Here is a 14,555-nt window from a genome sequence, read left to right as displayed (position 1 = left end):
TTCTTGGCATTTAATAAGGGTTATCACTAGCAGTGAGAAAGCCCCATTTCTAGGCTCTTCACACTCCATTTACTTAGCAATTACCCCTTTCACGTTTTGTTCTAACAATGATGACTTTGGGAAATTTCAAACTAATTCTTCAGCGTGTTATACAGGAATGAAAAGTGGGTAGAAATAAATGGGCTTTAAAGAAGTTAAAAAGCAGGTTTTTCCCAGGCACATTTGCCTATGAAAATAATCCTAAAAGTAAGCAGATGCTTTCGACTAAGGCAAAACATACAGAGTACAGAAAAGATTCAACTGTTTTCTCTGAAAAAAAAAAAAGTTTATTGCATTTGGAAGTCAATAGATATCTTTTACAAAAAAGGTTAGAATAAAGATCTCACATTTGTAAAGGCACATATGAAACATTTAACAGCAATGACAAGGGCAGTGAGAACATAAAACAATACACAACCAGAACCAATATCTAAAGACTTTATAAAAACAGGTAAGAAACAGTGCAAAAATACTGTCAAAAGTCAGTTTCATACACTTCATAACTGCGTATAAAACTGGCAAGCATAAGCTTATTTACTGATATAAAAAAAGCACATAGAAGAGCATGCATAGATTTATTTAAGGCTTTTAATATCATCGAGAGAGAGTCTATAAAAGTGAAGTTGACATGTGAATATTAATCACTCCCCAACTCAGGGAATGTCATATAAACGTCTCCGCCTTCCTCTCTCCTTACAACTAGCTTGTCATAATGAGACTGGACTTCCATCTTGCACGGTAGCAAGTGGACACCTCGGGGAGAAGAATGTGTTCTCAGGATCCCAAGTCCCCACTCTGGAATGCATGTCTCACAGCAGTAACTCGATAGGCAGTTACATGTCCAGGTCAGCCCATGCCAGCCAGCCACGTGCGGCTGACAGCCCTGCAGTTCAGTGGTGTTGGATGTCAGAAGGCTTCTGTGGACTGACTCAAGAACCTTAAGAACAAACCGGTTTCTACATTAGGGACTTGTCTGTACATCCGAAATGAGGCCTATTAAATGTCAACTGGCTTGAATGATATAACAATTGACAACATATTAAAGACAGAGACCAAGGAAAACTTCAAAATACTGAATTAAGTAGCACAATTATAGTCCAGTGAAACAGATTAGCATGTTACTTGATGTAACACAGGTTATATAAGGTTACATATTTAATAGTCATCTGCATATGTAAACCCTTTTTTATCCCATTTACATATATATGCTCAAGCAAGTCAGTTGACTACTGAAGGAACAAAGGACATACACAGGAAATCATCTCTGATAAAGAGTAACCTTACTTTTGAAAGGATAAGTTCGATAGATTTTAAAGATTCCAAACTGGCAAGAAAGTTCAGTCAAAGGAAGTTGCAGTAACATTTTACAATGTTCACGTCGAGGGCAGAAAATGGCTCTGAATTACAGCTCTCAGTTCCAAGCTGAAGGTATTTATTAGCTAACACTGCAATTCAGGGAGGTGGGCGGCCCCTGAGAAATGCTGAGAATACCAGGCACCTCTGCTCTGAGAGCCAGCCGAGCTCAACTCAGAGCAGGACTCCTGAGCTGTTAGCCAAACAGTTCCACCCCAAGGCACAGAAAGACCCCAATCCAATGTTTCCAGGCTTGTCCCCAAGACCTCTCTCGGGTAAGGTGGGCTCTCTGTTTGCCTTGAGGAGGAGGTTGGGAAGAAAGGTCCCATCACAGACTGGATGAATAGCAATCCTGCCCCTCCCTAGACAGCCTTGCAGCTTGTAAAAAGTCTGCAAAGAGCCCAGAGCTTCACCCGTTTCACCAGACCATCTAGGCTGTGTAGAGGCCATGATGAAAGGAACACGGTCTGCAGGAAGGGGCTGGAGACGATCTGACCACACGTGTATCATTATGCCAAAGGCAGCCACTGGGGATCCATAGAAGGTCACCTCAAAATAAGCCTGAGAGATGGCTGCAATCTTTGTTCAAACAGGACTGATCATTGAATCCAGCTTTTCTTTCATTCCTTTCTAGTCCTGAACGATAGTGTCAATCACCAAGGGGAAAGAGGGTGGAAGGTCAGCTTCCTGGTTGCTGACAGCACCTGGCTATTTTCATTCTGGTTACTTCCATTTGCCAGATTCTATTCCTTGAAACCATGCAAATGCCAGATTTTACTTTTTGAAACTATAGAAGCATGCTAAGGTAAGAATTAGATTTCCTAATTTTATAATTTGGAGAGATTTTAAAGAGTGATTCCCTATGACTAGATTCAACTATTTTGTAAGGGTTGCACCAGAAGGGTAAGGAAGGAAAAGGGGTTGCTGTCGAGAGCTGCTCCATAAAAGCAAATGAGAAAAGGAAAGATAGGCACGCGGGGTACTCTTAGAAAGGAGAGGGTGACATCAGAAAGTATTCCCACTTGTGCTCTCAAGTGAGCCAGGGAACTGCCATTATGTATTGACATCTTCCTGGTTCTCATGCCCTGATTACAAAGACGGCATGCTGGGAAGGGGGTGCTCCACTCTGCAGCCACCCGGGGGGCCCCCAGGAGGGACACAGTCAAGACGCCCAGGAGCTGCGATGGCTAACTCTGGAACCGTGTGGATGAGCAAAACATTCTGCTGAAAAGGCTGCCAGCAAAGGGAGGGCCACTAGCAAGCAAGGGGAGGGGTCTTCCTGAGCAGTGGATCGAGGCAGGCATCGGAACCCAGAATGTTCGTCAAGCTCTCTCACAACAGCGAGGACACAGTTTAAAACGACCAGCGAGGGTGGAACTGATCTTCCCACTGCAGTGAGGTCTTGCCTAGGAGTGCCGCCTCACTTCCACCCCCCTGACCTCGCAGAGAAGGACGGAGTAGGAGAGACACCCCCGAGTTCAAAAAGTTCTTTGTGAGTCCAGAACATTTTGATAGCAACTCCAAAGCTGATCTAAAAAGCCTTCCTCTTCCTCCCCCCATTTACAGCTCTTCTCTGGGCAAGCTCCTGGTGTTCTGGGGAAAGAATGGCCTTGATGGCCCAAAGCATGGCAGAGGGAACAGACACTTTCTAGACAGATGTTCATCACGGTCAGGCTTGCCCATCGGCTCATGCCCTCCTGTCTTAAAATGTCCTTGAATTTATTTTTAAAATGGGAAGGCTGACTGAAGCTGAACAATAGGAACTGATGTGCATCCTCCCTTTTACAGCACAAACAACAATAAATTATGCAGTCTTGTGACATCCATTGGGTGCCAGATATTCAATGCCAGCCTCATGGACGTTTTAATAGAGAACTTTTTAGTCTGGCCTTGAGAAAGAAGATGCAGCTATAATAAGCTGGAAAAAATAAGTAAAGTAGTGAGCTGGTAAAAACACCTACCCATCTGAGTTTCTAATGGAAATTCAAAAGCTCAGAGCAGGCAGGATAAAGGTTGAGTATTGGGCAAGCAGGTCATTGAGTTTCTCAGGATCCTGGGAAGAACAGCAATTTTCAGGGTAATACATATGAGTTGGCAGAATTTGATTGAATACACCTGCCCATTTCTCCCAGGAATGTTGCTGCTCCTTTCAATAGTAAGGTCTTCTGCCCCCAAATGTCTTAGAAGCTGAGGCAAAGAGAAGGACCACTCTGCTACCTTGCTCAGAGCTCAGAAGTGTCAAACATAATCTTAACGTCCTGGAGTTGGTAGGGCCAACTAGGACTATTTCAACCCTATAGGCCCATAAAGTTCTAGACCAATGGAGATTTTGTGCAGTCTCCATGAAAACCCCAACTTTCTCCATTGGAAAGTAGTGCTAGATGAATTGTTACTTTGCTCACAAAAAGAAATGACTAAATAAGAGCATGATAAATGTCTGATAAAATCCATAGGCCATAAAAAACACAGTTGCAGAAGAATCTTTGGTAAAACATGAAGAAACTGAATTCCCACAAAGAGCCACCTTAACAGCCCAACAGGAATTACCTGGTGCTTCTGGAAGTTTCTTACTCTAGGATGCTGACAGTTATTCCCAACATGAAAGAGGGATGAAGGGTAGAGTAACACTGATATGCCTGTGACTCAGTCCCCATTCCTTGAATCTAAGCTCCCTGGCAAACATATTAGAAGGCCCCTGTGCTTACCCACCCTTTGACCTCAATTGACTGACAGATTCCTTCCCCCCTCAAAAAATCAATAATCTACCCACTTTCTCCATCATACACACGACTGGACGTGGGGAAGAGATTTGAAAGCACACTTCGCTTTGTCGCTCTGGACACCTTTGGGCCCACAGATTATGTTCCATAACCACTGGGCTGAGGCCAGCTAATACAGACTATACATCAAGAAAGAACAACAGCTGAAAACCCCCAGACATGTGCCTGATGGCCAGCCCTGCTTATGAGAATCCAAAGTGCACTGACATCTCTGCAAAGTGTGACTCCAAGCCCCAGGAGACAGCCCACTCACCAAGTGAGGCGAGGGTTACTGCAGCAAGCCCACAGGTTCACAGAGAGAACCCAGCGTACACGCTTTCATGTTCATTAGCTCTTGAGAAAAGACATATGGCGCATTGGGATCCAGACTAATCAAGGGGAAGAAACAAACTATACATATTAGGTTGATCCAAGTGAATTTTCTGTCATTGTAAATTTAAAAAATGGTCCAAATCCTGGAAATTTCATGGGAGTCAACCTGGAAAAGGAGAAGAAAGGTCGGCAGCTGGATCAGAGTGCTGACTTACTGTAGCCATCAGTGTTTATAGGAAGAGCTGAGTGTGGGCAGGATAAAGGTTAAGTGTCCTGGGCAGCCATGGACAAGTCCCACGGGACCCCGCCCAGTAGAGCCCACAGGGACTCTCTATCCAGGCCGATGGAGGAAGATGCCAGAGGACCAAGGGACTTGGAGGCAAATGACTAACGACAGTCAAAAAAATAGTCGTGCTTTTCAATCTAGGACCACAAATGTTGTAGAAGTAAAGTTCTCTGAAGTTTATTACTCAAAACAGTCCACGTGGAGATGTCCCTGACCTTACTGTTCTCTCCAGCTGAGGGGAGGAACTCAATTCCTTGCCTATAAAGGGACCAGCGATTGGCATCCCTGCGTAAAGCCACCAAATCCTTATCTGCTTCCCATCCAGGGAAAGAGATGGGTCTAAAGATAAATACAGCCAAAAGGCAGTGTCTCCTTAGAGCCTCAGGATTCCAGTCAAGCACAGCAGGACATGGCCTGGCTTTGCTGGCAGCCTCAGCCTAGCTCAAGGATGAAGACATCAAACTCAGCTCCCCCTGGTCCAGGGACCACAGCAAACAAGCATGAACCCTGGGTCAGCACATCCAAATGAGCCGGATGAAAGAAACAAGACATTTCAACCGGAAAAGCTGCAAACCCAGAGGCCTGAAAGTGTTGGCGGCCTTGTGGTGACATAGTGTCTTTTTTTCCCCTCTCCATTTTTTATTTTCTCCCCACTGCAGCAACAGACCCCGGCAGCCCCAGCTTCAGACTTGCTATGTCGTCAGGAACTCATTCCAAAAGCTCTAACTAGATAACTAATTTAATACACTTTGCTTCAAGGTTTATTCCTTGGCTTGCTTCCCAGATATAAAGCATCTCTGGGCAATTATGATGCAGATGCCGCTGAAAGGACTTTAAATGGCTGCTGCTAATTTAACAGGAGATAGGTTGGCATTTACTGGAGATGCAAAAAGGAATGCAAAACGGGCTCAAGGACCAAAAGCATTTGTTTTTAAAAACAAAATATGGGGAATCACTTTTAAATGTTTTCCTTTGGGTTTCAATATAAACTCTGGCTAGGAAGTTGGATACCGAACCTACTTCTTCTCTACATTTTGTGCAATCAGGAATATTCCCTTGGCACCAAGTGGCAACATTGGTGAGTTGAAAGGATGTCCAAGAGTGATGGGCTCAAAGAGACTGCACATCTACTCGCTGCCCACATGAGAAATCAACAGTGCTCACATGGGGGCTGACGGAGGAAAGAGGAATACCGATGTGGTTCATCAAACAATAAGCCAGTAACTGCAGACCAACCGTTAAAACATCCCTAACGGCAGAGGATCCCAAGGATGGAAAGTCTCTAAGGAAAAGGAAACAAGTTTCTCTCTGCCTGCTGATGATCCGTGTTCTGAGCATCTCCTCGTGAGAGCTATGAGCTCTGATCCACTGAAAATACATGTCATCCCAGTGGTTTTCCTTTTTCAGATCATTCAGCAGAATTCCAGACCCTAGGGGGCTCAGTAGAAGCTCTACTCCCGACTGATTCTTCAGTCCTTGGAGGAGAAGGGAAGAGACCCTCCCTCGCCAGATACTCTTGAGTCCAAATACAGACTCAGGTGTGAAACTGAGTTTTTCATAGCTGGCCAGGTATGAAACCAAGTTGATTTATACTCCAAAGCCCATCGGGAATCAGCTTCCACACCTGTTTACTGTTGTGTGGTGACTGGAAATAACAAAGGCGCACTCCTTCTGGTGGGTTGGATGCCATTCTTTCCATGTATTTACAGCTCAAGAGGGGGAAAAAAAGCAGCGGAGGAATACATCATGGAATACCCACAAAGGTCAATTTTAAGACAAAAGCCACAACTGAAAAGTTGTACCAAGAAAAGCCAGATGACAGAAGAATTCCCTAAAGTCAGCAAGAGGGAAAGCACCCGGAACATGCTTTATTATGTACTAACCTATGAAGTTCAGGACGGTGACCAGGGAACCAATGGTGTTGTAGTTTGGTCACTCAGCATGTCTGACTCTTTGTGACCCCATGGACTACAGCCTGCCAGGCTCCTCTGTCCATGGGATTCTCCTAGGCGAGAATACTAGAGTGGGTTGTCATTCCCTCCTCCAGGGGATCTTCCCCACCCAGGGATCAAACCCGTGTGTCTCTTATGTCTCCTGCATTGGCAGGCGGGTTCTTTACCACGACAGCCACCTGGAAAGCCCCCATCAAGCCACAGGAACCCCCAATATAAGAGAATAGTGTTGTTTTTCCCCTTTAGAAATAGGGTCTTAGTGCTTTATATTTTAGGATGCACTCATTTCCTTGCCATCTTTGATTTGGATATGAGCAATAAGGCTGATGAATTTCAGGGTTGGTCACAAATCTGGCTGCAACTTCACCAGAGATGTGTTCCCTTCTGCCTCTGCCCCCCAAAGGACGCACCAGCCAACCCTCCCTCCATACAGCCCTGTTTACACTGCAGATCAGTCAAAATGTGGTTCAAATGAAAAGGACTATATTATTGTGAAAACTGCCATAGGATGATTCACAAGTTATCCCGAGAGAGGAAAAAATAAATTATCTCATATAAAATAGTACACGATGTTTGTGAGTGATCTTGGCTCCCGCCTTCAGGGAGTCCGTGGCCTCTGCCTGCTCTGGCCATCTGCGCCCTGCTGGGAAACAGATGTTGTCTGGAGGTGTCTCCCCATCCGTGAGATGGAGCTGGGCCCCTCTTCTGGGAACTGCCGTCGGGGATGCGGGGGTTAAATGAGTCTGGAGTTTTGGAGAAACTGGATGAGGACTTGATAGACAAACTTGTACTGAGCGATGGTCTGGATCATAAACATTCTTTGCTCCCTGAGGAGCCTCAGCATCATCGGTACTTCCACCTTCTGCAAGAAAAGAAAAGATTCTGAGATGGTGGGCTGGAGGGGCTTCCCTTGGGTCATTTCTCATTCCCTTACCTGGAATGAGGAATGTATTTACTCGCAGCCCCTGTACAGGTACGGGAAGAAGCTAAAGACCGCCCCCTCTAGGTTACCCCCATTGAAGACCGTGCCTACAGCTGGAGAAGCTGGTTGTCCTGCACCACTGGTGTGATATTTTAAATACAGACCAGTCTGTTAGAGAAGACAAAGAGGCTGGAGTTAAACCCAGCTGGTTCCTCTCAAGGCTACCATGGCCCAACGGTAGGATTTAAGCCAGTTTTGGGTCATTTCTTCCTCTGTGATATCAGGACACCAATGCTTTCCTTTAACGCCATGCGGCCTTGACCAAGTCAGTGATGGTTCCTCAGCAATAACACGGGATGATAAACCATACCCAGCTCATAGGATCAAGTGAAGAAGCGCATGTAAAGCATTTAGCACAGTGTCTGGCACACAAGAGCTCTCGATAAAGACTACTCAGTGTCTCAGTCTTAGTGAAATAAGAACACCCGTGCCCATCCTGCCATCTTGCAGGACCTCGGGTATAACCACGTGAGATCATTTGTGTGTAAACCTTTAAAATGTCAAAGCACAATCTCTGGACACCAGTCTTGTTTGGAGTGATCGCCTTTAACTAACAATATCCTGAGTGTTAAATGAGATGGCCTGAGTGTTAAATGAGATGGCCTGTGTGTAAATCCTTTGCGGATCTCCAATGGACAGGAATGAAAACGGTGGGTCACCGGTGCCCTGGCACGCCCTCCCTCCTGTCACTTCCATCCTCCTGGCCCAGCTGGGGCAGAAGCACCATGGAGTCCGTGTGCCATCGTGCCCTTGGCACACGCGCCCCCTGCTCTGGGAGCGCTTAGTCCAGGGGAACAACCACACCCAGGAAACTACCAAGGACTCAGCAAGCATTGAAAACAGAATAATAAAAACTCAGTCATATGTCTTCTTCTCCTTTACTTTCCAAAGTCATTTCAGCTATTTCCAAATTTTGTGTAGCTACGATACCACACATGCCGTCCTATTTCGTTGAGCTTCTCCGCAACAAGTTAAGTAACACACACCACAGATTTAAAAGGGACAAGTCCCTGGTAATAAGGAAAGAGAAAAAAGCATGTGAATCCTCAAACTATTAGTCAAAATACAGAGCCTAGACCATAAGCTTCTGATGGTAACTAGTGGGTCTGTGCCTAAACTATATTCTGAAGTACCACAGAGCACCTACCATAGCAATTAACACAATGAACGATGAGTCTTGTTCTGTGTGGGGCCCTGAATGTAGGGACAGAATAAGACTGTTTCTACCTTGTGCCCATCAAAGGCTTTGACAAGAGAGGCAGAGTCACATAGGAGCTAAGAGGTCCTCTCCCTGTGCCTCAGTTTCTCTTTGTTAGATGCGGGTTCTAATAGGGATTCTCCAGGAAAGAATACTAGAATGGGTTGCTATGCCCTCTGTGGGGTCAAAGAGAGTGAGACATGACTGAAGTGACTTAGCAAGCTCGCACACACTAGTAGGGCCTCTCTCATAAGGTCACTGTAAAGGCTACGAGTTGTAAGGCTCTTGAAATAGTGTTGGCGCATGTACAAGTGCTCAGTTGCTTCAGTTGTGTCAGACTCTTTGGGACCCCATGGACTGCAGCCCACCAGACTCCTCTGTCCGTGAGATTCTCCAGGTAAGAGTGCTGGAGTGGGTTGCCATGCTCTCTTCCCAGGGATCTGACCAACCCAAGGATTGAACCCAAATCTCCTGCATTGCAGGCAGGCTCTTTACTGCTGAGTCACCAGGGAAGTCCCAGTGTTGGCACATGGTAAATGCTAAACACATGTGAGTTGTGGTTATTATAATATTTTCATGCTTCTCGTCATCGTCACCACCCCTTCATCATCTCCACCACCCCCTTCACCATCTATATTACCTCCTCCACCACCACCATCTCCTTTCCTTCCACCTTCTCCTCCAATTCCACCACTATCTCCTCCAATTCCACCACTATCTCCTCCAACTTCCCTACCTCTATCATCATCACCACCACCACCTTCATAGCGCCACCATCACTTCCATTTGCATCTCCGCCACCACCACTATCATCATGATCACTACCATCTCCCTAACCTGTAAGACTCATCAAGGGTGGTTTACTAGCTGATGTGGGGCCATCTGGGGACAAGACCAAGGTTCCCCTGGTCCTTAATGAAATCCTTCAACCTGCCTTTAAGATTCACTCCCACAGGCTCCGCTGTCCATTGTCCCTAACTCAAGGAATCAGGAGGCCGTTGATGCTTTCTCTACCTTGTTTAGGAGGCATTTTCTCCCCTTACTCTATGAACAGGGGAGGAGGGAGTAACCGATTCAGAAAAGCAGCAAGATCAAGACATCTTGCTTTGTGGCTAGTGAGAACCTGACCTTTTGTAATCTAGCTGATCGGGGACAGGCAGCCAGGAGAGAGGATCACAAACCATGAAACTGGTGCATTCTGGAGAAAAAAAATGTATGGGCATTGAAATGTTACAGCCAACACCCAGTCACCAAAGGCAACAGGACACACAGAAGCTTCTCGGGGCAGCCCCGGAGATTCCCCTCTCATTGCTACCTCACAGCTGCCCAACTTCACAGTAAGGATCTTCGCTCCGATAAAAAGCATCTCCCTGAGAAAACTCAAACTCTATGGATTATCGACTAAAACATAAAGTATCCGAGATCCAGAAAACAGGAAAAGGAGATGGGAAGGTTTAGACAGGAGAAAAATGGGACACCCCATTTTATACTGATTTAGCAAAATCTTTTGTTTTAAAAAACAAAGCAACGTGGTCCCACTCCTAAAGTAAGGGTTTGAATTTTACTAGACAGGCCTGAAGCAGAACAAGTAGAGAACTTTTTTCTCCCTAGCCATCTACCAATAGCAGTTATGGGAAACGGCACAGATAAGGCTGACTATATTTGTGCTAGGGCAAGGGAAGTGAAAAATATGAGTCATCTTGCTATCTTGGAATATCAATGGGAACAGAAGTCGTTTTTGGACTGACCACGGGTTCCCGTAAAGAATGTTCTGGCACGCAGCTAGGCATTGAGGAAATCCGCTATGTCTGGATAAACCCCGTGGAGAGTCTAATCCCTGCAAGCCTTCACCAAGTCCACACAGGGTGTTCGTGGCCACATCCCTCACTCTGCACCAAGCTGGCTCTGACACGTGTTATTTATGTTCCCCTGGGCCAATGACATCTGGTGATCGATGAGCCTTCAGGTCATTGCATTAGTGAGGCTCAGTCTTTGATAGGTCTCCAAAGAGCGCTCAGAACAGAGTGATCCTCCATGTCAAACAAGACAGAGAAAATAGCTTCTCATAGTCGAAAAGGAGGAAAGGGGAGCACAGGAGGGTACGTGGGGAATGGAGAAAAGAAGGGGAGTTTGTCAAAGAAACTGACATGAGGACAAGATCTCTAAGTGGAGAGGGGACGATGAGGCCCTTTCTCTTCCCCAGGAACCCACTGGTGCCACCAGGGGAGCTTGGATACGCTGCAGTCATACGTACCCTGTTTCCACTGTCTCTCAATCCATCTTCCGAGCACTGAGTGGATCTGCGACTCAGTGGTAAGCCATTATTCTAATAGAAACTCCTAGAGATTTCTAGCAGTGACAGGGAAGCAAACAACCCAGAAATCTTCCGTGAGAAAAAAGGATAAAAACTCACAGGAGATGATGAGATTTCTGTGATGTAGACTCAACTGATTCCGTGATGGGCATTTCATTCCCCAACAGAATGTTTGTTTGTTTGAACAATAGGCCACATTGATATAATCCCTCTTGTACTTTTTAGCAGCATAAACATTCGTACATACAGGCTGAAAGTTTCCAAAATTAACTTTTTATAGGCAGGGAACTTAAAACATCCTTTGAACATGTTTAAACTTGGCATTGACTGTTTTCCTAGACGTTTCAATATAATAAATTTCATGGGGCAATATTTAATCTGATTTTTCAAACCACTGATGCTACTGAGCAAATACATATATTGTTGGATAAATTCCTTCACAGAATGTGCATGATAACATCTCCTGATTTTAAAACTACCATTTCAAAAGTCTCCTTTGATTCGCCAAGTTATACAATTTGGAAATTGAACAAGAACCAAATGACACTCGGCGTTTGGAGGCAGAGTGAAGACAAGAAATAACTCGGGGCCAGGAAGTGAAGGACCTCATTTCAAACCTTGGCAGCAGTGCTTAAGAGCCACCTGGCGCTGGGCAAGTCATTCGATTGTTTCTGGCCCTCGGTATCATCATCTCTAAAATCAGAAAACGGACACAAGCTGCTATGAAGAATCCAGCTAAGAAAAAAAAAAAAAAAAATTAAAGCCATTTAAACCCCTAAAGCCTCATGAGAATAGAAGGCAGATGAACTGGTCTTTAGCCTTTGATTGCTGTTTTCTCATCTCCACAAAATCAAAAGTCCCTCAGTGTAACTCTGACCTATAGCAAGAAGGGAATGCCATGCGCCGTGTGGGCACAAATAGCCACAGCCCACGTCTAGCGGGAAAGACCCGAACGTGTCTAGCCTGGGCAAAGGCAGGCCATGTCTCTACCCTCAGGTCATCCACCCGGCTCTGCTACACACCACTGCCAACCTAGACAAGAGCAGCCAGCCTCCTCAATGAAACCTCCCCCTGAAGAATGAAACAGGTTTTTAAAATACACACATTTTCACGGAGGAGTCAAGCCAAAATACATCCCAGAAATGCTTAAGACTCATCTAAACTATATGGACTGAATAACCCACCATGGAGAATTACCCACAATAATACCAGACCTTCTACAAAAAACACTGCAGACTTTTGGAAGTTGATGCCAGTGACGATCAGATTTTCTAAATGTTTCCTTTCTTACACTTTGCACTCTTCTATATTATTTGGGTCTCTACACAGAGCAATGAAAGGGAAAGACGATAAGGAAGATTGTAAATGTCAGAGTCCAGGTGGGAATCACGGGTCTGAAAACTCTTGTTAGAGAGGAAACTAAGCGTGGAAATGGAAGGACACAGGTGAAAGGTTGGCCATGGTGTAGCCTGGCCCCCGAGGGGAACGATTCAGAAGCCCAGAGAGACTTACTTCATTATGCTCCAGGCAGTAGATCATCAGCTCAGAAAGGATGACCACGCCGGTCCTCCCCACCCCGGCGCTGCAGTGGACGACGATCGGGGGCCGCAGGTTCCTGGTGCCTTCCAGCATGCTGTTGGTATGGCGACGGACTGACTGGATCTCCTCCAAGTAGGCTGCAAGACAAAATGCAAATCTCGTCACTGAAGTCCTCCACGGCTTTGCATACAAGTGAGGGGGGCAAAAATGACGGTGAATTTTTTTTTTTTTAAGTGACAATAATTTACAGTTCTTACAAGACACTAATTATTTGGCTGGTACCCACTGTACAGTCCTGGATCCAGAAAGGACCAGCTGGGAGTCAATTAGTCCATGGGAGAATTTGTTCTTTAAATTAAATAGTTCTTTTTTTAAAAATTAAATTCTGTTTTCCCCTCTGCAAATCCCAAAGTCCCCCAAGCAGATGATTCTCGACATTACTTACAGCAATTCCTACTATTAACAGACTGGGATCAGAACACCAGCTAGGTCCCCTTGAAACGCCCGCTTGTCAGAGCCAATTTCTGGTGGGAAGAGCATCCATCTGCCCTTTCCTCCTTCCCTTCACTGAACGAGTGAACATCAGCTGAGGCTTGACTCCATTTTCAGACTTTAAAATAGAATTTGGGGAGCCTGGTTTTCAGCTTGGATCCCTTGTGGTTACGTGAGTAAATCAAGGTAATGGCCCCCCTTTTTTGGAGGCAATGTGTGGGTTGGGGGGTGCCACCTCCCTCATTGCTTCCAACATCTGCCTGGCCCCACAGGGCTATGCAAGGAACTGTTTAATATTCCAGTTGGTCACAAATGAAAAATTAGTCAATCTAAACCTTAAAGACTTTTTTTTTCATGATCACAAAAAAGGGAAAAGAATAATTGTAATCCTCGTACAGTCTAAGAATCAGAAAAAGTCGATTCATAGTTGAGATTTTTATAGTTCAGGGGAGAAGCAGAATTGAAGGTTCTTGATGCTCAGAAAATCTCGTTCCAGTGCAGCAGTGTAAAATCAAATGAGGAGAAAAATTCAGACTGCGAAAAAAACTGTATTCAAACCATTCTGATAATGTAAAAGCACCAGATTATATACAATGACTAAGAACTCCTAATTTCCTTTATAACCTTATTTAATTAGTAATCTGAAGTAGTTTTACCCAAATGAATGTTTACTACCACCATCAGTGATGTAAAATGAGAGAACAAAACAAGACGGAAGGCAATCTGAGGTGACTACATAAAGTAGTTGCTATTTGTACCAACATGAGCTAAATACTGAGCATGGAATCCCCTTCACAATTTTTTTTTCCCCAGAGATATTAGGCTATGAACATTCTCTGATGGCAGGCAATGTTCACATACAAGAGACAAGGTTTTTCTTGTGTTAAATTTAAGGAGAGAAGTGAAAAGAATATTGATCAATAAAACAGATGCCACTATCAAATGGAATTTCATGGAACACAGAGAAATTAGATTTCAATGAATTCTTTCTCCAGCAATCATATTAATAAAGTTTCTTGAGCTGTAACTCAGTGAAGACCTCTGGAGGCTGGAAGACAGTTTGACCCAGTTACTCTGCATCCAGGCAATCTAATTTAAACACAAACAAAAATCTCTTAAAATTCTTAATGACCTAAAGAGCCATCATTTCTAAGACCCTGCTCAGCACACTTGTCCTGAATTTCTTAGAAAGGTAAACTAATTAATACTATTTAAAACTTTTCTCTATTTTTCAGTAATTTAGATTTACCTTTCTTAAACTGGCTCAGATTTAAAAGATTTGATTGTAATTTTAGCCATCTTATAAAC

At 44.7% G+C, this 14,555-nt stretch overlaps 1 protein-coding gene across 2 annotated transcripts in view; it reads right to left on the bottom strand.

The window, feature by feature from the left end:
- Positions 1–317: 317 nt before the first annotated feature.
- The window catches only part of PTPN14 (protein tyrosine phosphatase non-receptor type 14), a 196,204-nt gene continuing 181,966 nt past the window's right edge, over positions 318–14,555 (bottom strand). For both annotated transcript variants that reach the window (XM_061383514.1, XM_061383515.1), the window contains exons 18-19: positions 12,729–12,892; positions 318–7,584 (exon numbers count right to left, since the gene is read on the bottom strand). In XM_061383514.1, coding sequence (XP_061239498.1) covers positions 7,456–7,584; positions 12,729–12,892 — 293 coding nt within the window. In that variant the 3' untranslated portion in view covers positions 318–7,455. The remainder of the gene's footprint in view (positions 7,585–12,728; positions 12,893–14,555) is intronic.

Source organism: Bos javanicus, chromosome 16 (genome assembly GCF_032452875.1).
Source record: "Bos javanicus breed banteng chromosome 16, ARS-OSU_banteng_1.0, whole genome shotgun sequence".
NCBI lineage: Eukaryota > Metazoa > Chordata > Mammalia > Artiodactyla > Bovidae > Bos > Bos javanicus.
This window is presented reverse-complemented; position numbering and strand designations above follow the sequence as displayed.